Below are 27025 nucleotides of genomic sequence, written 5' to 3' on the forward strand. Positions count from 1 at the left end.
CCCATTTGATGTACACTCCTGCTTCTTACACGTTTACACAAATTCTTTAAAACAAATTTTAAATTTGTTTAAATCCCAAATTCTTTAAATTCCCAAAGAATCCCAAATTCTTTAAAACAAATTTTTTAATTTTTATTTATTATTGAGAAATAGAGACAGAGCATTAGCATGGGAGGGACAGAGAGAAGGGGAGACACAGAATCTGAAGCAGGCTCCAGGCTCTGAGCTGTCAGCACAGAGCCCAACATGGGGCTCGAACTCACAAACCATGAGATCATGACCTGAGCTGAAGTCAGACACTTAACTGACAGAGCCACCCAGGCACCCCAACCATATCCCAAATTCTTATACTTACCTTTCTAGATGGCATCATTTCACCAAGGATAATTTAGAATTATAATAGCCATTCTGAAGAACTTTTGAGGTGAATAAAAGTGTTCATTGGAGAGGTGTCTTAGAACATACAGGGAATACAATTCCACACATCCAGTGGTCTGCATTTTTTTTTTAATTTTTAATGTTTTATTTATTTATGAGACAGAGTCAGAGCATGAGCAGGGGAGGGGCAGAGAGAGAGGGAGACACAGAATCCAAAGCAGGATTCAGGCTGCGAGTTGTCGCAGAGCCCAACACGGGGCTCGAACTCACAAACCGCGAGATCATGACCTGAGCCAAACTCTTAACTGACTGAGCCACCCAGGCGCCCCTGGTCTGCATTTTTTAATGTTTTGAGGAAGTATCCAAAGGTATTCAGATTCCAAAACTGTTCCCTTAAAAGATGTCTTCACCATGACAAACAAAATGGAAAAACCTAAAAATGGTCTCTCTTCTAGATTCCTTCAAATCTCAGCACAACCCTAATAGCCTTCATCCTATTATTCCTCTTTCCTCATCTATTTCCCCCATTTTCTTCTGACTTATTCCTTTCACTCCTGGCTGGCCAGAAACCCCCAAAATGCAGTTGCCTTGCAAAGTTAAATCCCCCTCAGAACAGGGAAAACTGCTTTGTTTTAAGATCTAGTCTTATTCTGAGCTGAAAGTCAATGTTAAAGATTTTCCAAAACCTAGTCAGCTAACATTTGCAGAGGATTTAATAATAGTTTTAGGAACAAATAATTCAGTACTCCCAAATATATATCAAACAGTATATATATTCACATACAAAAGAAGTGGAGGGGCGCCTGGGTGGCTCAGTCGGTTAAGTATCCAACTTCAGCTCAGGTCATGATCTTGCGGTCCGTGAGTTAGAGCCCCGCGTCCGGCTCTGTGCTGACAGCTCAGAGCCTGGAGCCTGTTTCAGATTCTGTGTCTCCCTCTCTCTCTGCCCTTCCCCCGTTCATGCTCTGTCTGTCTCTGTCTCAAAAATAAATAAACGTTAAAAAAAAAATTAAAACAAAAAGAAGTGGATAGAAAGGTAGAATTCAAAACTCTAAATCGCATAAGAAATCAAAGGAAATTAGATAAATTGTATATATTTGACAAGGTCTTCTGGAAACTATCCCTAAAATTATTCCTGTGAACATAGACTGGATTCTTACCCAGTCTTATAAGTAAAGAAAGGATCTGTCCATTGGGGAATTCAGAGACAAGCTCTTTGTCTTTAGACAGAATTCAGAAGTAACTCCTGATGCAGATGTAGGGAGCTCTCTGTTAACTTTTTGTGAATAACCTTAAGCTTGAAATAGGAGATTTAAACACAGGAAAAACCACAGTGGGAAACAGCCCCAATGCCAGACTTCCAGCACCTTTCTGAACATTTTGGAAGGGCCGAAGAACAAAACCAGAATAAGACTTGGAATAATTTTATAGCCTTACAAGGAAAACAATCAGACACTTCCAATCATTAAACACAAAGAGGGAGTCACTTGGTAAAGACATCTATAGAGACTATAAACAGAAAAAAAAAAAAAAAAAAAACATTGACAGAAAAAGAAAAAAAAAGAGAAAAAGAAATCTTAAAGAAAGGAAACAATGTACTTGGTTATTTGAGGAAGAGGAGGAGGAGGAATCAAATTCCCAATCTCCCATTTTCCCTCAAATTCGCAAGGAGAAAGTTCTCACGATTGTTAAGGGACAATCTTTTGCTTGATCTGAGCACTACTTTACTAGCCTGAACTCTGCCATTTTTATTCAACGTCTCCCTTGGAGTAAATGAATTATTCAGGTGGTGAGTGTCTAATAATCCTCAGACATTCAGCACATCCTGGCCCAGAGCAGGGGTACAATCTTTCCTCTGTGACAGCACACCTGCTAACTTGATAAGGAGGGATGCAGTCTGAATATGGACTTTCCGGCAGATTAATGACATTTTGATGGTCTCTTTCTTAAAACCCCTGAAAACTCCCTATTCATAATGCGGCCACAGTTCACTTGAATATTGACTTAGATTTACTGGTACCTGTGTGTCTAACTCAAACCCAAACTGAAGATCTCAAAGAGGTGCCACAGTTTTCGTGGATGACACTTCTATGACATTGGCATGATTAATGAGGCTGAGCCCACCAAGGTTCACACTGACCTCTTTAAATCTCTATCTAAATTTACATAATACTCTTTAAAAATTTTTTTTAACATTTACTCATTTTTGAGAGAGAGAGAGAAAGAAAGAGAGAGAGAGAGAGAGAGAATGAGCGGGGGAGGGACAGAGAGAAAGTGGGAGACAGAATCTGAAGCAGGCTCCAGGCTCTTAGTTGTCAGCACAGAGCCCAACACTGGGCTCAATCAAACCCACAAGCCAGGAGATCATGACTTGAGCTGAAGTCGGACCCTTAACCAACTGAGCCACCCCCGCACTCCACATAATACTCTCGTAAAGCACAAGCTAAAGTAATAAAGTAAGTGAATAAACAATTAACTAATAGAGAATGGACTGATTTTTAAAATATTCATCCTCCTAGTTAAAAATCCCAGTGGGTGAGGATATAGATTCATTCAGGATTTTAGAGTCATAAGTAGAATATTCATTCCCTGGTCCCTGTAGTAGCAAACTCAAATTCTATTTTGTCTTTGTGCCTCCTCAGGCAATATATTTTAGTTTTAGATCTGTATTGTGTTTTCTTGAGAGTCCCTTTAGATCACAATAATCAATACTTATTCGTCTTCTTCTGAAATTATCAACACTATACCTATCTGGGCCATTATGCCCAGGGTTTACTAAGGCACCTCACTTTTCATTAAGTTCTCAACCAGGCCTAAATAGAATTCAAAAATTCCCTGGAATTCTGCTCTTTTATTCAGGTGAAGATTCAGGGTAGTACATATATGTCAGAAGATATGAGTCAGAAGCTGAATTTGAAGTTTCTAACCGTTCAAAGTACTTTTACATTACACTGGTCCATCAGTGCATGTATTCCTGAAGTCCATACGACAGAAGAAACATTGTAAGTACAATAAACCAGCTATTGGAATTTACAGAAGCATTTGCTGTCATGACCTCCCACCTTGATACTTAGTACAAAACTCATATGGGCCGGTCTGAGTTCCTGAGGAAACATTTCAATTCTCTATTCTGGGGTATTCAGTAAAAAATGAAATTTAATTGTTATATACTTAAAATGTCATCATTAAAAAATTCTAGCTTTCAGGGGCGCCTGGGTGGCGCAGTCGGTTAAGCGTCCGACTTCAGCCAGGTCACGATCTCGCGGTCCGTGAGTTCGAGCCCCGCGTCGGGCTCTGGGCTGATGGCTCAGAGCCTGGAGCCTGTTTCCGATTCTGTGTCTCCCTCTCTCTCTGCCCCTCCCCCGTTCATGCTCTGTCTCTCTCTGTCCCAAAAATAAAAATAAATAAACGTTGAAAAAAAAAAAATTAAAAAAAAAAAAAAATTCTAGCTTTCAAATATAATTACACACCAAAGCCCAAGGCAGGTTTGGAAGGCTGCCAATTAATCCCAAGCCAATCAATCCATCTATGAATAGATTTCTGACAGAAAACAAGACCTATTATTAATACAAATTTTCAGAAATAACTGGGATAATTATTTTAGGGGGAAGTATTCCCATCAGAAAATTTAGTGAGAGGATTTCTGATTTATCTAAGATTTCTCAGTTGTGGGTAGAAAATCTCCTTGATTGATAAGTAGACTAACCCATGGGTTATCTACACAAGATCATGATATTTCAAAAGTTAGGGCTTTCTTATTAGGTGACCGCAAATCTGTTATTGTGTATTCCTTATATGACAGACATGAAATAAATCACCAGTGTTATCTTACCAAACTATAATGACTAAACATAACATCTTACAAACAATGCCAATACCTAAAGCACACACAGAGCATACCAGTATATTCTAGGAGCTAAGTTCACCCTGATATGAAAGCGTAAACATTACCCTTTGTGCAAGTCTGAGGCTATATCCTTATTAATTAAAACCCCAGCTGGGTATTTTTGGATGCCTATTTGACAATCTCAGAATCGAGTTCGCATGAGTTAAAAAAAAAAAATCCTTTCCTTAGGAATCCTATCATGGTCATCTTCAAGTCTTTATAAAATGGCTCAGTCAAGGCACCCTGATAAAAGGAAGCACCATATTTACACATCCATTTAATTAGTAGAGTTCAAAGGGCTGTGCAAACATTATCTAATTAAACTTCACAACAATTCAGTGAAGCAAGAGAAGGTTTACCCATTATCCTCATTCACAGAAGAGAGATTTTGAGGTGCTGAGAGGCCAAATGATTTCTTAGTTTCACAATGATGAGTCAGAGGTGAGGCTGGGAACAAAACCAGAACTCTTTTTCAGATATAAAAGTAACACCATGGAAATGCTTATTCAGGTGGATTACTCCTTCAGCTGGAAGCTGTCCTACTACATGAATAACAAGAGTAATTGCAGTGGAATTTGTATGAATGTATATGTTTCTTTGTAGATTAGAAAAACTTTCTTCAGCATTATTTGCTTTGGAGACAGTCCTATGATGGCTAAATGCATCCTTACTAAATAGAACCTAAAATACTAGTAAGAGGACTTCAGTATCTTCCCCCCAGAAGTCCCCCTGTTATGTCTAGGAATCCTCAAGAAGTATTTATAAACTAGTGACTCAGTGGCAATGACCACAGAGTATATCTTCTTTTTCTCTGGTTTCTTTGTTTCCTGTTGGATGTTTGTTTGGCTATGACGCCTATCATTAGAATACCGTCCACAACAAGAACAATTTCTGGATGCTTGCAAAGCTTCTTGGGATGCCAGAACAGTGCCAGATTCCTTACAGCACTGAGGGCCACCAGGGCCCTGCTCTGGGCCATACTTGATCATTTAGGAGGATGGAATCCCTTTGTTCCCAGAAATTCACAGGATCACTCTTGAGTAGTTCCATTAGCTTCTGCCTTGGATCTTTTCTCTGCAAAATCCAGTGAACCTGTGAGGGCTGGATGCATGCTTCTCTTCCTTTCACCAACCGAACCTTGTTCCCTTCAAATAGACATTGGTGCATCCGGGGCATGAGCAGGGACTGGAGGGCAGTGGGGGTAATAGGTGAGGGTCTACACTACTAACCACCATGCTGTAGACAGAGTATTAAAGTCAAATGAAATAGGTTTCAAACATTTGTAATCCTTTCTTTAAAGGAAAAATGTTTACGAAGCTCAGTATGTAAAATGATCAAAGCGAGGAGAGATGTACCAGTTGAAAAGAGCAGATGGAGGGAGGGGCTCTACCGCCAGCCAACAGCCCCTTAGGTTTCCCAGAGTCAAATGTGAAAACCAGTGAGTACAATTCCTTTGCGTTAAGGACGTAGCTCCTGAAGGCCACATGGTCTAGATAAGACATACAAATGACCTGACATTCAGGAAACACAAACCATTTTTTCACAATCCCTCTAACTCCCTTTGTCTGTAGCGCTAATCTTCCCTTCTCCTGTCTTGTTATGTACTCGTCTCCGCCTGTCAGTAGCCAATATTGTGGCTGGACGAGCCCTTGTGGATTTTATTATGACTGTAAGACACCCTCAGCAATAACCATCATGCAACTTCGAGAAAAAGAAAAGTGTATTATTTGTAAGAGCTGGAAATTGCAGAGCACACCAGGGGGCACACGCTGAGATCACGGGCAGGGAGAGAATGCACAGGCCTGGCATTCTGCTTTTATTGTGATCAACGGTAGGGGCCTAGGGTTTCCTGGGCTCACTCTTTATTGGAAGTTAATTTGCGTTATTGTTATAAGTTATTGTGAAGTTAAAACACAAGAGTGGGAATTCAAAGTTCTGGAAGAGAAAATGTAAACAGCCCAAATGCTCAGTTATCAAGGTCAACCAAGATCTCTAAAACAAAGAAGTCTGGCAGGGAGAGGCAGCCTGGCTCTTTATCTAGTAGCTGGCGAGGTGTTTACTTGAGATAGCCATCTTTGAAATGGATGCCTCTTTGAATCAAAGCTCTTGGGACTAACTTATTCGGCACTTGTATTACAAAAAGAAAAGCCAACAACTACCTATCTGGGCTTCTGCTACACACGTCCTTTGAGCATTCCAGCAGCAGCTGAGACAATTTGTGCTTATTGATTCAGAGAAGTGATGCAGACAAGAAAGGGAACAGAGAAGAACTTCCTCTCTGGCTCCTGGATTTCAAAAGACTAACACTTGAGGAGGACAGAGGGACTCAAGCTAGAAAATGAAAGGGCCAAATATAAAATCAGGATAGTTGGAAGAGGTGATGAGAGCTTAGACTTACAAGGTTCCAAGGGAAAGGAATGTGCCTTGGGTCGTGTCTTGGACGGTTGGCAAGAAACCCAGTATTGGTTTGGGATGTCCAAGAACAAATGAATCTTTTCCTCATAGTCTGGGTAGCGGGTGAGAAGGTGTCATGGCCCCAAATTCTTAAATGGATGCAAGAGGAGCCTGGGAAGATGCCTTAGATACTTTTTAAGAGTTTCCTAGAGCAAAGTTATAAAGCCACTGGAAACAAAAGGACCAGCCTATGTGTAGACAGTTGGCCAAGGACCAGATGAGATGAAGGACAGCTCACTGGCCACAGGTCCCAATTAGGTAAACTGCATTTCTTCCTCATCTACCACACAAGGTACTGCTCTAGAAATCTCGCTGCTGGACAAATGTTGATAAAGAGAATATTAAACGTGGCAGATGGTACAATATGTCAAATTACTATTTTACTAACCTATATGTTTAGGATTACCCATGACAAAAATACTAGCCACGGCAAATTTTAAGTGCTTGCCAAGTTTCCTCTGTTGCTTGGCCAATATCTAAGACTCAGGTTCAAATCCCAGGCTGTACAGATAAAACCTTAGGGAACCTTGGAGAAGTGCCTATTTCAGTCTCAGTTTCTCTATCTACATATCTAGAATAATAACAACTTCATAAAAGTGGCTAGAGAAGTAAATGAAATGATGTATATAAAGTACTTAGCACATGGCCTGGCATATTAGAAAATACCCAATACATGCTCAGGATATGCCAAAGTTATTCACAGATTATCCTGGACAAAAAAAAAAAAAAAATTGGAAGAAAAGAAAGCTACTGTATATGCATATGTTATGTTTAATGTGGTATTGACAGAGCAGGCAGTTAGTTAGACATGAGCTGGGGGCCAGGACAGTGATCAATAGGTTACATTTTAGAAGCCTGGGGGCACACCATCCTACCTTAAATGCTTGGGTACACCACACCTTGACCTTGTGGCTTCCAAGACCCCAGGGCTAAGAGATCAAGAGCCACAGGTGTAAAAAAAAAATACGCGCTCTCTTCTTCCACCTCTGCCGAGGTAACCCTTAGACTCATTATAATGCATTTGCATTGTGATTTCAGCCCGCACCCAAGGCTGTCATGACAGTTGCTGTACAAACCTTGTAGGGTCACAAACTCTGCCCTCCAACCTGTAGGAGGGGTCCCCCAAGTGATTAGAAGCAGCCTCCATTACAGATGCCCCATCCCTGACCTGAGACCCTGTTCACTTAAAAGGAAAGGACCCCTATAGCCTCAGAGAAGTTGCCACCTCAAGTGGGTGTGAGCAGTGGTGGGGCGGAGAGAGGGACAGAGAGAAAGAATCCCAAGCAGGCTCCACGCTGCCAGCCCAGAGCTGGACTTGAACCCACAAACCGTGAGATCACGACCGGAGCCAAAACCAACAGTCAGACGCTTAACCCACTGAACCACACAGGCACACGGGACTCTCCTCCTTGAGAGTGTACAGCCCCTAATAAACTGCTTTGTGCTTGCTACTTTCCTCTTGGCTGTCTTTATTTGAGTGCAAATCCTCACGTAAATCTTTCCTGGGGAATCCAAGGACAGAAAGATCCATTCACACAACACAGCCTATCTCACTGGTAAGAGTATTTTTCAAACTGTGAGTGGTGACCCATTAATGAGTCATGAAACAATCCAGGGGCAATCAGCATTTTTTTTTTTTTTTGAAAAAAAAAAGGAATAGCATAGCATGATGTGGCACTGCATCAATCAAAGAGCAAAACACACAGTAAGGGTAAGTAATCCATCATAAAAATTTGTCTTATTTTATATATACGTATGTAAGTATATATTAAGTCATGAAATGTATTATATATTGCATTAAAGGCCCTGATTCTTTATCCCCATTCCCCCTGTATTCGAACTCCTTACCATGTGACTTTGCAGTTGCTTCATTTAAGAGGTGAAGTCTATTTTTCATGCTCTGGACCTAAGCCTGGCCAAGGGAATCAATCTGACCAATAGAATGAGATAGAATTGACAATGTGCCAGTTCAAAACCTAGCCTCAAAGGTCTTCGTATTGCCACTTGTGCTTTGGCAACCTTGCAATCACTGTGAGGTCACATCTGGGCCTGTTTGCTGGTCCTAGGTTAAGGAGGAGACACGCATGGAACAGCTACAACACATCACTCCAGCCCAGAGTGGAGTGGAGCCTTCAGCAGACTTGACGACACATAAGTAAGCCAGTCAACCTAGAAATACATGAATGAATCAATCTGAGATCAGATGAGCCTCGTCTAGCAGATCAGGCTCCCAGCAAACCACAGACTTGTGAGTGAAAATAATGACTGTTGTCTTAAGCCACTGAGTTTTGGCATGATTGTTCTGCAGCAATAGTGTGAACTAAAACAAATAAATTGGTCGTAATTAAAATGCTTGAAAGACACAGATTAGAAATGGATGCATAGTCTATCAATTATAACGGGCCCTGAATTTTTTTTCCAATGGCTCAGGTCATGATCTCACGGTTGGTAGGTTTGAGCCTGCATAGGGCTCTGCACTGACAGCATGCAGCCTGCTTGGGATTTTTTTCTCTCCCTCTCTCTCTGTCCCTCCCCCACTCATGTGCTCTCTCTCCAAATAAATAAATAAACTTCAAAATTCTTTTAGGGGTGCCTGGGTGGCTCAGTAGTTTGAGCATCTGACTTCGGCTCAGGTCATGATCTCCCAGTTTGTGAATTCGAGCCCTACATTGGGCCCTGTGCTGACAGCTCAGAGCCTGTAGCCTGCTTCAGGTTATGTGTCTCCTTCTCTCTCTACCCCTCCCCACCACGCTCTGTCTCTCTCTCTCAAAAAAAAAAAAAAATAATAAATAAACATTAAAAAAAATTTTTAAGTGGTCAGAAGGCAGTCTTTGTCTTATTCTTGATCATATGGGGGAATGCATTCATGCTTTTACTGGAAAGTATGATGTTGGCTGTAAGGTTTTGATAAATGCTATTTACCAGGTTGAGGAAGTCCCCTTCTCACTCTGCTCAGAGGTTTTTTGTGTAATGAATGATGGATTTGGTCAAATGTGATTTTTGAGAATATTGAGATGATGATGATGATGATGAGGAGGAGGAGGAGGAGGAGGAGGAGGAGGAGGAGGATGATTGTTTGGTTTTAGTTTGTTAAAATGGTGAATTACATGGATTGATTTTCTAATGTGAGACCAATCTTGCACTTTTCTGTGGTAAACAAAACTCAATTTGGTCATGATGTATTATACCCTTTAATATATTATACTAAATTTGGATAAGTTTTGTTCAGAATATTTGCATCTATATTCATGAAAGTTATTGGTCTGTAATTTTCTTGTGATATATTTGTCTAGTTTTGGTGTCAGTGGCCAATTGGAAAGTGTTCCTTATTTTTCAGTTTTCTGGAAGAGTTGGTATAGAGTCGAAATGGTAATATTTGTTCCTTAAATGCTGAGTAAAATTCACCAGTGAAACCATTTGGACATCAAGATTTCTTTGTGGGAGGAACTTTATAAATGTAATCCTTTTGATAAATATACAGCTATTTTAGGTTCTAGATTTCTTTTTTTTGTTTTAATATATTTTTTTTTAATTTATTTTGAGGGAGAGAGAGACTGAGCTGGGGGAGGGACAGAGAGGGAGAGAGAAATCCCAAGCAGTCTCTGTACTGTCAGCATAGAGCTCTATGCAGGGCTTGAACCCACGAACCGTGAGATCATGACCTTAGCCGATGGACGCTCAACTGATTGAACCACCAAGGTGCCTTCGATTTCTTCTTGAGTAAGTTTTGGTATCTCATGTCTTTCAAAAAATTGGTCCATTTCACCTAACTTGTTAAATTCATTGGCATATATTTTGTCATCATATTCCTTTGTTATCCTTTTAACATCTGTAGAATTTATAATTATATTAACTCTCTTATTTCTAATATTGGTCATTTATATTTTCTATTTTTTCCCCCTAATCAGTCTGGCTAGAGGTATGTCAACTACCTAGATTTTCTATGTGTTCTACCCAACACACTGTGAATCTTGAGTTTTTCCAGTCTGGATAGTAGAAATAGGTACTACTCCTGGTCCTATGTAGGTGCTGGGCACTATTCTCTCTATTCCTTTCAGGTGGTACCTTCTCTGCCATGGATAGTTTCCTTATATGCATGCACCCTGAGTACTTAAGAGTGACTCTCTGAAGTCCAAGTTCTCTCTCTGTGCAGCCTCTCCTCTTTAGTATTGTGTCCTGTGAACCTCAGTCGTGATGGTCTTCCCAGACTCTCAGCTCGTTCTCCTCTGCTCAGAGAGTCCAGCAGGCTTTACCAGGGCCACCCCCATCCCATCCCATGGCACAGCCTTGAAACCCTCATGCCAGTCAGATGGGGCAATCAAAGAGCTCACCTCATTTGTTTCCTGTGTCTCAGGGATCACTTTTCTAAGTTGCTGAATGTCTAGTGAATGTAAATTGTTTTTTCATATACCTTGTCATCTTTGTTTTTGTTTTTGTATTTCAGTTGTCTCAGGCAAGAAACAACCCCTGTTCCCATGTCTTGGTCAGAAGCAGAGTCTCATGATTATATGACTATAGGTGAATACATTTTTATAAGGAAGGTTCACACCAATACCTATAAACCTAGATTATTCCTTTCAAGTGTCATCCACTGTGTGTATGCACACCATTTTATTTATCTATTCCTCTACTGGTAAACACTTGTGCCATTTTCAGTTGTTTGCTATTAAAATAAACAACAGGAAACATTTATGTATGTATAGACAGATTTCCCTTTAGACATAAAAAAAAACAAGATATCTAGGTCATACGCAATGCACATTTTGAGATTTACTGGTATTTTCAAATTACCTTCTGGAGTGACTGAAGTGAAACATACCTTCAGCAGTGTATACAAGTATATGCTTTCCTACATTCTTGCCAACAATTAACATCATCGGATTTTTTTATTCTTTGCCAATCTGATGTGTGAAAAAGTGTCTCATCTTGTTTGGGTCTGCATTTGTCTGCATTAGTGACACTGAGCAATTTTTCATGTTTACTGACCATTTAAACATCTTCTATAAATCACCTTTTTAAAATGTCCATTTATTTATTTTGAGAGAGAGACAGCATGCACGCAGGTGGGCAAGCAGAGGAGAGGCACAGAGAGAGAGGGAGAGAATGAATTCCAAGCAGGCTCTGGGCTATCAGGGCAGAGATAGATGCAGGGTGTGAGCCCATGAACTGTGAGATCATGACCTGAATTGGATGCTTGCCCAACTGAGCCATCCAGGTGCCCCTAAATCACCCTTTTTAAAACTAGGTTTTTGTATGTTCCATAATCATTAATTTTTTTTAATATTTATTTATTTTTGAGAGAGACAGATACAGAGCGTGAGCAGGGGAGGGGCACAGAGAGAGGGAGACACAGAATCGGAAACAGGCTCCAGGCTCTGAGCCATCAGCCCAGAGCCTGACGCGGGGCTCGAACTGATGAACTACAAGATTAAGACCTGAGCCGAAGTCGGCGTTTAACCCACTGAGCCACCCAGGTGCCCCCATAATCATTTAAAAAAATTATTTATGAGACTGTTCCTTGCCATGGTAAATCCTTCTGTCACCATGGGCTACAGGCGGGCTTTCTGAGAGACCTGAGCTCACTGGCCCCACGCACTACATTGTCTTCTCATAAGACTCAGGGTAATGCAATTTCTGGCCAGGAAATAAGGGCAGGATCATGGCATTCCCCAGTGTATTCGGATGGAAGCTGGTAATAAAATCAGGTACAACTCTAAGAGGAGACATGGGAATGGTCTATAAGCTGGGTCTATAAGGAATCACACAAGAAATGGCACATGTATTTGTGCTGTATGAGGTCTCTTGCTCCTATCATATCACTCTGTAACATCACGTCTACCTGGATGATAGAACATGTTTTATTGGGAATACGATTTTCCTCTATTTCTATGCTTTTGCAATAGTAGATTGGTTTAGTGATAAACACGTGAGGCCTTTTGTTTGGATAATAAATAAAATTTAAAAATGTATTTGCATATGCTGGATATAATGCAAGTATTTTGTTACAATATAATGCTTGTATTTTAACTTCGTTTAATGGGCACCTTGTTCTATAGGTTTTAAAAATTTAATGTGTTGAATTGTGTCAAGATTTTGCTGATTTTCACTTCTGTTTGTATCTGTGTGTTTGTGTGTATCTTTTCCAAGGAAGTTTTACCTGCTCTTAACTCATGAAGATATTTTCCTGTTAAATTCTCCAATAACTTATTTTATTTATTATTATTACTTTATTCTCCTATTCCATCCATAATTAATTTTTACATATAGGGTAGGATAAGAATCTAATTGGAATTTTTTTTCCTAAATGGGAAGTCAGTTGTTCTAACACTATTATATTGAATTATTTCCCTCAGTGTTTAATGACCATACCTTATTTCATATATGTATATGTGTGTGTTTCTGGGTTTTTAAATTTCCTCTCCTCTTCTCCTTTCCCTTTCTTCTCTTCCCACAAATCAGTTTGTATAAGACACAATTATGTATTCTTTAAAGAATAGAAATTTTCTCAAAATCATTTACTACTTATATTTTTTAATATGAAGAACTCTACCATTTCTATTTTTAAAATATTTAATAGCTTAATCAGAGTTCCTACTCCTTGAGTTAGTTTTGGCCATTTTTCCCCCTTAGGTTTAAAAATAGTATCTAGGGGAAGAAGGGGCCGGCCTTCGAGCGACAGCGACGCAAGATGGCAGCCACCACGGGCTCGGGAATAAAAGTCCCTCGCAATTTTCGACTGTTGGAAGAACTGGAAGAACGCCAGAAAGGAGTAGGAGATGGCACAGTTAGCTGGGGTCTAGAAGATGACGAAGACATGACACTTACAAGATGGACAGGGATGATAATTGGGCCTCCAAGAACAATTTATGAAAACCGAATATACAGCCTTAAAATAGAATGTGGACCTAAATACCCAGAAGCACCCCCCTTTGTAAGATTTGTAACAAAAATTAATATGAATGTAGTTAATAGTTCTAATGGAGTGGTGGACCCAAGAGCCATATCAGTGCTAGCAAAATGGCAGAATTCATATAGCATCAAAGTCGTCCTGCAAGAGCTCCGGCGCCTAATGATGTCTAAAGAAAACATGAAACTCCCTCAGCCGCCCAAAGGACAGTGTTACAGCAATTAATCAAAAAGAAAAACCACAGGCCCTCCCCCTACGCCCCTCCCATTCGATTTAAGCAGTCTTCATTTTCCACAGTAGTAAATTTTCTAGATACGTCTTGTAGACCTCAAAGTACTGGAAAGGAAGCTCCCATTCAAAGGCAATTTATCTTAAGATACTGTAAACGATACTAATTTTTTTGTCCATTTAAAATATATAAGTTGTGCTATAACAAAAAATAAATAAATAAAAATAGTATCTAGGTTTTAAATTTAGTGGTATAAATTTATATATATATTTTTTTATTATAAAATGTTTCACAATCTCATAGTTATACACAATGAAAAATTTTCTGATGTTCTTTTCTGTGCCATTTCTCTCTCTCTCTCTCTCTCTCTCTCTCTCTCTTTTTTTTTTCCTTTTCTTGCCCCTAACTTTGCTCCTAATGACTACTTTACATATGTCCATGAAAATTTTGGTGTATTCTAGTACAGATTATAAATTTATTTTAGTCAGTCTTCCTCTCTTGGTATCATACCCAGTTTGTGGGCTCCACTAATTGTCAATTGCTTGCTCCATTGTCTCAAGAATACCTTGGGGGAATGAATTGCTCTACAGTCTGATTCAGTTAGATTTAAACTTCCTTAGAGGGATAGTCTTTGAGGCCAGTCTTTTGTTCTACTGGCAGGAGGTATTGTCTTTGCTTTATTTTTCCTTGTTTTTCTCCATTAAACATAGAGCTGATCTGTGGTTTAACAAGTTGCTCTGAAGGACTATCAGCCTCCTCTCAAGTTGTCTACCACCAAAATCTCCACAATTTTTAACAATGCCTTTAGGCTAGAACTTCCTTACAATCACTCTAGATAAAGTCATTTCCCTTAGAAAGAACTATGTTGCTCTCTGTTCTTACAGACTGACTTTCCCCCTAGACAAAATCTCTGAGCCACTCCTCCAGACCTGAGGGTGGGGACAGTGAGTTTCAAAGAAGAGCCAGACACTCTGAAGATCTGAACTGATGCGGTTTTCTTGGTCCCATACTTTTACTCACCTTTCACAATCTTTCTCCATGCAAATCGTGTAATATTGTTGATTGGGAATTTTATTTCCAACTTATCAACCACGTTAAATTGAATGATTAATGTTATTTTATACAGTCAGCACTCAGACAGACATATTTTTAGAGGAGAGCTCACTTTTACATCTTATCTTCTACTACTGTCTGGGAGACTCATTCTAAAGGCGATAAACTTTCTGAGTCCTTATATACCTGGAAATTTCTTTATTTCACTATCACTTCTGAGTGATAGTTTGGCTAGGTACAAATTTCTAAATTAAAACATTTTCTCCTAAAATTTTTGAAAATATTACTCTATGGTTTTCTGGCATCCAAAGCCATTGATAAGTAATCAGTCTTCAGTCAGATCCTTGTTCATTTGTAGATACTCTCTTTTACCCTTGTAAATCTTAGGATTGGTAATGTACTGAAGTTTTTTTAATTTTTTTTTAACATTTATTTTATTTTTGAGACAGAGAGAGACAGAGCATGAATGGGGGAGGGTCAGAGAGAGAGGGAGACACAGAATCTGAAACAGGCTCCAGGCTCTGAGCTGTCAGAAAGAGCCTGACGCGGGGCTTGAACTCACGGACCGCGAGATCATAACCTGAGCCGAAGTTGGCCGCTTAACCGACTGAGCCACCCAGGCGCCCGGGGAATGTACTGAAGTTTTAATACTACGTGTCTAAGTATAAATATTGCGCTTTAATATTTCTTAGCAAATTTTTTCAAACTCCTATCTGTCTTTAGATTCATAAAATTATCAATCTTCCTTTGAGATGTTGTCTACATTATGCCTACTGTCCTTTCCTTGAGGAGTTTCTTAATTTATAAGCCATACTCCAAACCATATTTTCTAGCTCTTCAATTCTTTGTGTTAAATTGTGGGATAAGTTCATTTTATTATCCCAGTGGGTTCATTTTTCTGCTATGTTCGCTGTATTCAGTCTACTTTTATAGTTTTATTTTTAATTTCAATAACTATATTTTTATCTTCAGTGTTTCTAATAATTTATTTTTCACAATTATCTGTTCTTGTTGCATAATCCCATATTCTTGTTTTTAAAGTTTCATTGTCCTCTCATGGCTATAATCTCTTATCTTGCTAATGGCATCAAAAGTGCTTATTCTGCGGGTGCTTGGGTGGTTCAGTCAATTAAACCTCTGACTTTGGCTCAGGTCATGATCTCACAGTTTGTGAGTTTGAGCCCCATGTCAGCACAGAGCCTGCTTCAGTCCTCTGTCTCCCTCTCTCTCTGCCCTTCCCCTGCTCTCGCTCTCTCTCTGTCTCTCAAAAATAAAATAAATACATTAAAAAATAAAAAAGTGCTTATTTTGAAGTCTTTTTTTGGTTGTGCTCATATGCCTATTTTCCTCACGGTCAGCTTTTCTGTTCACCAAGTTTGCTGTCTGTCCATATTGTCTTTGTGAAGTGCCTATGTAGTCATTTTCCATGGGATATCTCCTCCGAGGGCCTCCTAGGGCATCTCTTACAGCAAGTCTGTGGTGGCCTCTGCATAGGCTCTATTGGCAGTCTGACTCCCCTGCAAGCCTGGCACTCAGGGCTGCACTCTTCAAGTTCCATTTCCAGACTTGCTCCTGCTAAGGCTCAGCTCCAGACTCCCATATCTATACAAGCTGTGCTACAAGAGACCCAAGCTAAATGGCAGGAGGTACTGCTATCCTAAGCTCAGCTGAGAGAATAGAAAGCAGGTGGCATCTTTCCCAGCACGCGGTTTTACACAAGTTGCACACATGTGGCCCTGAGTTATGTACACAACTTGTGTGGGCATAAAGATGCCAGAGCCTTTTCCCCAGCATTCACCTGGGTCCCAACCCTTTCCTGCCTATGGACTGACTTCACAGCTCAGACTGTTCTGAACTTTATTTGTTCCCCATTGCTTGTTTCTTTTAGGGAAATATACTTACTCCAGTCTACAGAGATCTCTCTTTCTTGTTTTCTAGAAAAACTATGTTTATTAATTTAAAAAATGTTTTGCTCTGATGTTTGAGCTTGTAGCAGATAGGATAGGGTGACTTTCAGCATGTACTCAATGCACCATTATTGACCAGAAAATCATACAAATAATTTCTTTACACAAAATGTTCTATATTATCTGGGGCACCTGGGTGACTCAGTCGGTTAAGCGTCCAACTCTTGGTTTCAGCTCAGGTCATGATTTCATGGTTTTGTGAGTTTCAGCCCCGCACTGGGCCCTGTGCTGACAGGGCAGAGCCTGCTTGGGATTCTCTGTCTCTCTCTGCCTCTCCCCCGCTCATGCTGTCTCTGTCTCTGTCTCTCTCAAAATGAATAAACTTTTTTAAAATTTCTATATTATCAACAATATAATATATACAGCATCTATAAGTCATAAAATATGCAGAAATATAATTTCCCATACATACAGAAAAATCTTACCTAATGGAGAAGTAGGTTTTGAAATGATAAAAAATTTTAAGGGTACTATGCTGGAAAACAATCTACTGCCTCTCAGTGAATCCAACATGACTGGTTTTTCTCTTCAGTACTTGATCAGATCAGTTTCTCTGGTTGATAACAGAGGTGATGGCTGGCTCAGGTTTAGGGGACATATTGAATGAAAAATAAACCATATCTTTCATCTCCAAACTCACATACAATGCAGCACGATGCCTGAGTTCTAAGAGACACATAGGAACTGAGACTGTAAGAAGGCAGAGCATATTCATATTTCTATTTTATGTTCACTCTTAGGCATAACCTAATTAAATAGAATGCCACGTAATATAGCCTGCATTATTTAAAATACTATTTCTCACTCATATTTTTTACTCTTTCTGTTGCTTTAAAAATTTATATAGGTTAAGTGCAAGTACTATGCAATTCACCTTACTATATGTTGTGCTATATTAGTGATCTCATGTATTTCAAAGGAAATACTTGAGCATTTACTATGGCATGTCAGTGGGTATAGTTTCAACCATTAGGGAGATCGCATGAGTTGTGGTAACTGGACAACCCAAGAACGTAAGCACTCCCCGCAAATATCTGACTTATATTCAGGAGAGTACTTTGTCACATAGCAGCACCTAAACCATTTTTAACCAACCAAAATCAAAGTCGAGAAGCACAACATCAACAAAAAAACCTGCAGAAAATTCTAAACAGCCAGGGCACTGAATTAAAGTCAGGAATTCTTAGATCTGGGATGTGGTACATAAGAATGTATATGTATGCATGTAGGAGTATGACCCAAGATAAACATATGACTATTTGGATATCACATGCAAAATACGAGTTATGAATATCTACTCCCTAAGAACACTTTGGATATAAATATTTCAGGGGCGCCTGGGTGGCACAGTCGGTTGAGCGTCCGACTTCAGCCAGGTCACGATCTCGCGGTCCGGGAGTTCGAGCCCCGCGTCGGGCTCTGGGCTGATGGCTCAGAGCCTGGAGCCTGTTTCCGATTCTGTGTCTCCCTCTCTCTCTGCCCCTCCCCCGTTCATGCTCTGTCTCTCTCTGTCCCAAAAATAAATAAATGTTGGAAAAAAAAAATTTAAAAAAAAAAAAAGAAAAAAAAAGAATAAATATTTCATAAAATATTTACTAATTAATTATTCCCAACATATAACACACTTATTCGCCTGTCATTCATCTACTTAACAGGCACTTATTGATGGTTTGTTATGCATTATGCTCTGTATGGATGCTTATTATTCAAAAATTAAGAAAAATACATGGTCTGTTTTTAGGGGTTCATGATCAAACAAGAGAGTCAGGCAACTGTAACAGAATATGGCACTGTGATGTAGAAATGTGCAGGATGTGGAGGAAAATCAATCAGGGAGGGAACCTCTACCCTCGCCTGTGGTAGTGAAGGTTTATTTTCCAGTGGACTGTGATGATTCTGAGATGCCTTGAAGTGTGTAAGGCAAAAGGGTGAGAAAAGCTGTTCTAAAGAGAGGTACCCAGCTCTACAAACAAATATGAACTTCCAATGAACTTCATAGGTTTAAGGAAATGGAAAAGAGTTTAAGGTTGTTAGTCTAGGGTGTGTGTTTAAGGCAGTGACTGGAGATGATGTCTCAGTTTGAATACGACCACCACATGATACAGAAGATATTTTATTTCCCACTGTGCACTTAGGAGAAGAGAAAGGCTGATTCTCATTCAATTGATCCCATTCCAGTTCAGGTATATCCTGAATTAGCAAGAGACTTGTTTCTCCATTGAAATTACCAGAAGTAGTAATTACTAGTTTCATGAAACATTCAATTCTTGGGGGAGGGGAAAAACTATGGCTGGGTGTATCCAACGATCCAGAGGGATAGGCATGACAGAGTCCCTGTGGAGAGGACTGAGGAGCCTCTGAGGGACAACCCACCCAGGTATGCACATTAGAATCATCTGGGGAGCTTTAAATATCCTCACTGATAGGCTGCTGTCAGAATTTCTGTGGGTGCAGCATAGGTATCAGCACTTTGAAGTTCCTCAGTTGGTTCAAGTATGCGGCCAAGGTTGAGATCCTGCTCTAAAGAAAGAAGTCAGGTGTACAGATGGGCTTATGCCAGCATAGTATTTATTGTTAGGGGAGAGATGAGCCTAAGTAGATCTTCGTGTTCTTAATTCAGATTGGGCTCTACATTCTCCCACAGAGTCCATTCAGGGCCACTGGAGAGGGAGAAGCCACAAATAAACAATGGCAAGGGCTTTTTCCTTAAAAATCCCACAGTAGGCATGTCTGGGTGGCTCAGTCGGTTAAGCCTCTGATTTCAGCTCAGGTCACGATCTCACAGTTTGTGAGTTCAAGCCCTGAATCAGGCTCTGCGCTGACAGCTCAGAGCCTGGAGCCTGCTTCAGATTCTCTCTCTCTCTCTCTCTCTCTCTCTGCCCCTCCCCTACTCACACTGTCTCTGTCTCTGTCTCTCTCTCAAAAATAAATAAACATTAAAAAAACTGTACGGTAAGTTTTGTGCCCTCTCAGAAAGAGTGCTGCAAAGAGGCATTCTTTTCCATTTTGCAATAGAACATCACGTACTTCTCCCTTGAGGGCTCCAGCATACCTAGGATGAGATGTGTAGTCAAGAGACCATGTCTGGCCATGGTGGCAGCTGTTCTTGGCAGGAAATATGGAATCTCATACCCATATGAACGTGTTGTGGGAAGAGGGTGATAAGGGGGTTGAAGCAGAAGAGAACACTGTGTAAAAACTGATTGGATGTGTTTGGTAGTATAAAAACCCAAAAGAGACTCAAAACAACGGCAAAAGTGTGAGGCATAATCAAAAAGAATTACACATGGCATCTCTAAAGCTTTAGTACTACAGGGAAAATATCCACATAGGAAATATTTTCATTATTTCAACAGATATTTGCTGAAGAGCCACGATGTGCCAGGTACTATAGTAGGTGAAGGAGATAAGGTAATGGACAAGACAGACAAAACTCTGTTCCCTAATAGAACCGACATTTTCATAGACAGAATAGCTAATAAATACATAGATACATAATACAATGTCTGCTGATGATAAGTGCAGGAAACAAAACTAAAAGATTGCTATTTTTAGATAGGTGTCTCTAAACATATGCCATTTGAACAGAGACATGCATGGAAAGGGTGTTACTAGGCAAATTAGTGGTTTGAGAAACTTTTTGGTTTCAAGACTACTTTCCATTCTTAGAAATTACTGAAGACCCCAAAGAGTTTTGCTTATGCAACTTACATCCATTGATTGTACCACATAAGCAATTTAAACTGATAGATTATTTAAATATCTCCTTAATTCTGCGGGAAAAAAAAAGACATTAATAAACCTATTACATGTTAAAATAGCAATAAAATTTATTTAAAATAACTATATATCCTAAAACTAAAAAAAAAAAAAAAAAAAAGTGAGAAGAGAGGCACTGTTTTATAATTTTGATAATCTTTTAACGTCCAGCTTAGTAGAAGACGGCTGGATTCTCATATCTGCTTCTGTATTTGGCCCCACACCCATACATAGTTGGAAAAGGGCGAAGTGTTGTATTAGCCTTTTAAGATGACTGTGGTTGTCTTTCTTTGAATGTATGGCAAAACATGACAAGGAATAATTTCTCAAAGATCAGTTTCAATGTGGAACTGAAGCCATTTCAATAAGCTCTCCATACTCTGTAATACTGAAGTCCAATAGTGGTCTATCCTGCATTTTGAATGGATTTAGTGATATCATGCATTGCTTATTTGGAAAACATTACTTCATGGAGTTAGGCAGATCTTCCAAATGTTGTCACCTATTATTATACAATAAAAATATCCTATCTGTTAATATCACCATTGATCTCATGAGAAGAAAATGTTATATTGGGAAGCTGTCAAGCTTACAGCAGAAACACTCTTTTTTGCCACATTTTGATTTCTATCAAACTATCGCCTAACCTAAAGGGCTAGTACATAACTACCATAACTACTATAACTGCCCCGGGTGCCTTTTGTACCCACTGTTAGTCTTTGCTTTGATATCTCCCTTCCCACTAACAAGAGCAGACCGTTGATTCATTTCCTGCAAAGCTTTCCATAGAAGGATCTGTCTCTATCAGCAGGCACAGACCTCCCCACCCCATCCATCTTTCTGGTCTAAAGTTCATATAACTTCCCAACAGATTGGAAAGACTGTGTTGATAAATATAACTAATGATCGCACCCTTCACTGGAGACCCCACCCACCCCCGACAAATAAGGAGTGGCCTTAATCATATAATCATGTAACAACAGTTGAAACAAATAGTAACAAGATTGTTCTGTCACGCCTATCAACAAACTGAATGGTGTCATTTTTAATTCTGGTCCTCCACGAAGCATAAAAACACTATCATTAAACAGTGACCAAGGCCAAACCTCAGAGAGTCCACTGCCATAGAGGAGCTTGGGGTGTAGGCCAAAGTCAGCAAAGGATGAGCACTTTGAGAAAATGAAGAAAGCTCTCTGTTCTCTTAGGGATTTAATGGGTGGCTCTGTTACCCTGCCTACAGCTTTGTTTTCGGAGAATTGCTAGTTGTTTATTACATGCTTTGTGATGTAAGGACCAAACAAAAAATAGGGGCAACGTGTTCATATTTGTTTAGAAACACTAAAAATATGCAGAGCATGGTGCTCTGAAAAGGTCTGAGATGAAAGCAAGGAAATCACAGGGATCGTTTTTTAATTAAAATAAAAAATGCTCATTAAAAACAAGATGACACTACATACCAAAAAAGGGCCAATATTCATTTTAAAGAATGAACAAAATCCACAAAAGTGGGTTTGAGAAAGCTTCAAGACTTTGTGGGAAAGTTCCTGTGCTGCCATAACAGCCCCCTCCCCAGGCAGTCTACCAGGAGCGTGAGGAGACATTCGGCTGACAATTGCAAGTTCGAGGGTCACTGACAGAGCCCCTGTATCCAGGGGACGCGAATGCACTGTGTGGAACAGACTTGTAAAACTGAAACACACTGCAATAAAAATGTACCAGATGGGACGCCTGGGTGGCTCAGCCAGTTGGGCATCCGACTTTGGCTCAGGTTGTGATCTCTTGGTTCGTGAGTTTGAGCCTCACATCGGGCTCTGTGCTGAGAGCACAGAGCCTACTTCAGATCCTCTTTCTAGACGCTCTCTCTGCCCCTCCCCTGTTCACCCTCACTCGCTTTCTCTCTCAAAATTAAATAATAAACATTTAAAATATATATATATATATATACCAGATGTACTAGCTGAAGGTGGTAAAGGGAAAGAAAACTGCAAGGGTCTTTCTTGCCAATTATTAACACACCCTTGAAAAGCATATGCCAGTCAAATAGCCATTTCCTCTGGGATGTCCTCTGGGGCTACACTGATCTTGATAGTAGGTCAAGTCCCTGTCTATATATGCATCTGTGGCCCTGCATTTCCTCACCAATTTTCAAATTTTGCCATTACATTTGCATGTTGTTACTTGATTAATATCTATTTAAACTATAAGCTCCGTGAAGGTAGAAACGAAGTAGTTTCGTTGTGCAACCAGGCACCTAACAGTTCCTGGCCCTACTAGGCACTCAATAAATGTGTTGGGTTGATAAAGGGAGGGAGGTAGAGTGTAGCTTTACACCAGCTTGATGTGTCCATCCTTGGAGGTGGCACATTAATCTAATTGGGAGAAAGACAAAAGGGAAAGAGTCCCATTGGAAAATAGGAGAATTATCAAGGCTTCTGTCCTGGATACCTGAACTTGGTAAAGAGGAGTTAATAGGAGAAGGCAATTGAATACAGTTCAGTAATCACATATCGGGCATCTTCAGATAACAGATAAATCCTCAGAATTCAAAGTATTTTTTTAATGTTTGTTTGTTTGTTTATTTATTTATTTTTTTATTTTGAGAGAGGTAGAGAGCTAGCAGGGGAGGGACAGAGAAAGAGGGGGACAGAGAATCCCAAGCAGGTTCCGCACTGTTAACGGAGAGCCCCAGGCAGGGCTCGAACTCAGGAACCGTGAGGTCATGACCTGAGCTGAAACCAAGAGGCAGACGCTTAACCGACTGAGCCATCCAGGCGCCCCTCGAAGTATTCTTTATGAGATAAATTTCTTTTCTCTTGGTAGTCGGGAGGAAAGAGCCTCCAAGAGGACAGTAAACATTGAAAAGTTTCTCTCATTTGTGCTTTATCATTTAATTGGCTTGGCTGGCACTGCAGGGCTATAGAGAAGGAACAAGAAGGTGAAACAGCTCGAAGTGTCTCTGCAGGTCTTGGGAGTGTCTTACCCGGCTGCGACAGCAAGGACAGCAGGAGGGGAAAGAGAAATGAGTGGAAATTCCAGGAGTTCCAAATCCCAAATCCCAGGGGGAAATGTGGATGTATGCTAGTTACTCCGCTCCATGTGGCATAACAGGACTCAGTAAGGTCTGAGTAATTCTTCATGTGGGAAAACAGAATGATATTGACAACTCGACATTGGGAACTAGCAGTTACCCTGCAGGTAGTCAGCTTGGCCATCTGGTCTGCACAAGCATGCCATCTGACTCATTGGAAAGAACTCAGACCCTGGAGGCAAACAGATCTCCACCTTGACAACTATAAATTGTGTGATCTTACACTAATGGTAAGATTATATTCCACATTTACAAAAATAAGCACCATAACACTTCCTACCCCTTGGCCTAGGTTTGCTGTAAAAGTAAAATTAAGTAGAGGAAAGCACAGAGCATGCTGCCTGGCATACAGCAGCATTCAATGAATGACAACTGCCTTTGGCTTCTCAGTTTTCTAATGAAAATCTCAAACACAATACGAATCTTGTGTTATACACAGCTTTACTAACAATAAATGACTGTAAGTGACCTTCTTTCTATGTAAATAAAACGTCTGTCTTTTTTTTATGAGTCACTTCAAACCTCTTATTTTTTCTCCAAAAAAAAAAAAATCAAGGTATAATTAATTTTCAAAAATAAATGTTATTGATAATCTCCTTTTGGCAATTCCAGCCATTCAATTTAGTTTCTGAGTATCTCTAGCCATTACGGTTGGGTAAAAAACAAATTTTGCTGAAAGGATCACATATAAATGAACTAAAATTGCCCTGATTTGACCTGTTTTAGCCACTATTGTATTGGGACAATGATCTCCGCTACTTTTAGGAAACCAATGTCATAATTAGTGAATCATTATTTTTTGTCTCTTTGAGGTTGGGGGGAAGCTTTCTTTTCTTTACATAATTATTCTAGGATTAGCAATATACCAACTAGTTTCCATCTAGAGTTTATAGGCCAGAATCCCTAATGAGGTACATTTGATGATAAGAAAAGATAAGCATTGGGTATTATATGTAAGTGATGAATCACTGAATTCTACTCCTGAAATCAATACTGCACTGAATGTTAACTAACTAGAATTTAAATAAAAATTTGAAGAAAAAAAAGGGAACTATTTAATGAATATGCAAAAACAAATAATGGGTAAAAAAAAATCTTGACTTGATAAATTAATTCCTTGGCCATCAGAGTCATACAAAAAATGTACCAGGAGGTTAAGTTTTTCCAGCGGAAACACATATTTTACTAGAAACAGATATGGGTCTTTGACAAAAAAAAAAAAAAAAAAAAGAAGAAGATGAGGGGATAATTTTGCCGTCTTTAAACAGGTTATTAATTTCTAAAGAATGTGAGCATCACTCCACGAGAGTATGTTCTTCATCATGACCACCCATGAAAGGGACATATATGGCAGGGCTGCGTTTCACAAAAGCAGAACTAGAAAAAAGATATAGTGATACTCCACTCAGCTGAGGGAAATGCCAAGGTTTTTTTTCTTTTTTTTTTTTTTTTTCTATCTGAATACATGAATGTGAAATGTTATTTACTCCAGAGGCTTATAGAATTATAGCCCCAACTCTGCAGGATTTGCAAATTCAAACACATGCTCGATTTTTGTCTGCCTTAAGTTTGTCCCTTTGGTTCTAGTAAAAAAGTGTTACTAATACAACGTGGAGTGTGACCAACATAATGACAAAGTCTCAAGAAACTGCTCTGCATGCTGGATGCCTGCTCTTGCAATTACTGTAGCACCTGCATGTAAGATAAAGCAAATAAACAAGGAAGATAAAAGCATGCCCCACTTCCCCAAATCATGGCAGGAACAGCCAAAAGCAGAATGGAGAATCAAGATTGGAAGCTCTAGAGTAAGATGCGGTTCGCAGTCTTGGTTCATATGACCACGGACAAATCAATTCACTTGAAGTCTCAACTTTTTGCATCTATTCTACAAGGATAGTAACCTTACTCACCTGCTAGGGATGTTGTGAGATTCAAATAATATAATGTTTCAGAAATGCGTAAGAAGTATTTGCCATTATTAATATTAAAATAAATATTATGAACACTGGGGCACTGGACTGGCTCAGTTGGTAGAGTACGTGACACTTGATCTTGGGGTTGTAAGTTCAAGCCCCGTGTTGGGTGTAGAGATTGTGACTAAAATCTTAAAAAAATAAAATGAAATAAAAATTATAAACACTGATTTTTAAATAAATAAAATGATGAAATGCCTATACTGAAAACTTTCCATTCAAAGATTATTTTAAATTTCTTTTTGATAATCACTACATTAAAAAAAATCTCAGAGGGCCTGGGTGGCTCAGTCAGTTAAGTGAAGGACTCCAGCTCAGGTCATGATTTCAGGGTTCATGACTTTGAGCCCCACACTGGGGTCTCTGCTGTCAGCACTGAGCCTGCTTCAGATCCTCTGTCTCCCTCTCTCTCTGCCCCTCTCTTGTTCTTGTGCACTTTCTCTCTCTCTCTCCCTCTCTCAAAAATAAATAAACATTAAAAAATATCATAGGGGTGCATGGGTGGCTCAGTTCGTTGAGCATCCAACTTCAGCTCAGGTCATGATCTCATGGTTTGTGGGTTTGAGCCCCGTGTCAGGCTCTGTGCTGACAGCTCAGAGCCTGGAGCCTGCTTCATATTCTGTGTCTCCCTCTCTCTCTGCCCCTCCCCCACTCATGCTCTGTCTCTCTTCAAAAATAAATAAACATTAAACAAATTTTTTTAAACATCATAATACTCAGAAACATGAGAATGTGTTAATTATTTAATGTTATAGAAAAAATCTGTTAATATCCTTGTACATCTTTTTAAGAAACATCAGGAACTAGCTAGTGCTAGAGATAAATCTGATAAATTTGAAACTTAAATAGGTTTTCCTAATGTTTAAAATATTTATATAAGGGGAATGGGATGCCTGGGTGGCTCAGTGGGTTAAGTGTCTGACTCTTGATTTGAGCTCAGATTGTGATCTCATGGTGGTGAGATCATGGCGGGTGTAGGGTTTTATGCTGAGCGTAGAGCCTGCCTGGGATTCTCTCCCTGTCTCTCTGCCCCTCCCCGACTTGTGTGTGCACACACTCTCTCCCTCAAAATAAATAAACATTTTTAAAAATAATAGAATATTTATACAAGGGCAAAAAAATATGAATAAATGTGCCCGCATTTATTGCAAAGCTTGCTAGAGTTAAAAATCTGGATCTGCCCTCAGCTGACTATAGAAGAAGGACGTATTGATGATATGTGAGTAGCCCCGGGGTCATGAGGCAAGGAGAACTTCAGCAGCAGGGAATGTTCAAGACAGAAGGTAGGAACTACAAGGAGGGCAGGAACTACAAGGAGGGCAGGGAGAGCT

The 27025-nt window shown here is 39.7% G+C and overlaps 2 protein-coding genes across 3 annotated transcripts in view; one reads left to right on the top strand and one right to left on the bottom strand.

Annotated features, from left to right (window-relative positions):
• The window catches only part of MTHFD2L (methylenetetrahydrofolate dehydrogenase (NADP+ dependent) 2 like), a 147236-nt gene that overhangs the window by 36811 nt on the left and 83400 nt on the right, over positions 1-27025 (bottom strand). The gene's annotated exons all lie outside the window — the stretch shown is intronic.
• Positions 13374-14058, top strand: LOC123595855 (ubiquitin-conjugating enzyme E2 variant 1-like). The gene has a single exon (XM_045473755.1). It carries the CDS (start codon positions 13407-13409, stop codon positions 13848-13850), a length of 444 nt encoding a protein of 147 aa, XP_045329711.1. The 5' UTR covers positions 13374-13406; the 3' UTR covers positions 13851-14058.

This window comes from Leopardus geoffroyi, chromosome B1 (genome assembly GCF_018350155.1).
Source record: "Leopardus geoffroyi isolate Oge1 chromosome B1, O.geoffroyi_Oge1_pat1.0, whole genome shotgun sequence".
NCBI lineage: Eukaryota > Metazoa > Chordata > Mammalia > Carnivora > Felidae > Leopardus > Leopardus geoffroyi.

What these genes read in the sequence shown, in the direction of transcription:
- LOC123595855 (XM_045473755.1), top strand. Translation starts at nt 13,407, where the DNA reads ATGGCAGCCACCACGGGCTCGGGAATAAAAGTCCCTCGCAATTTTCGA.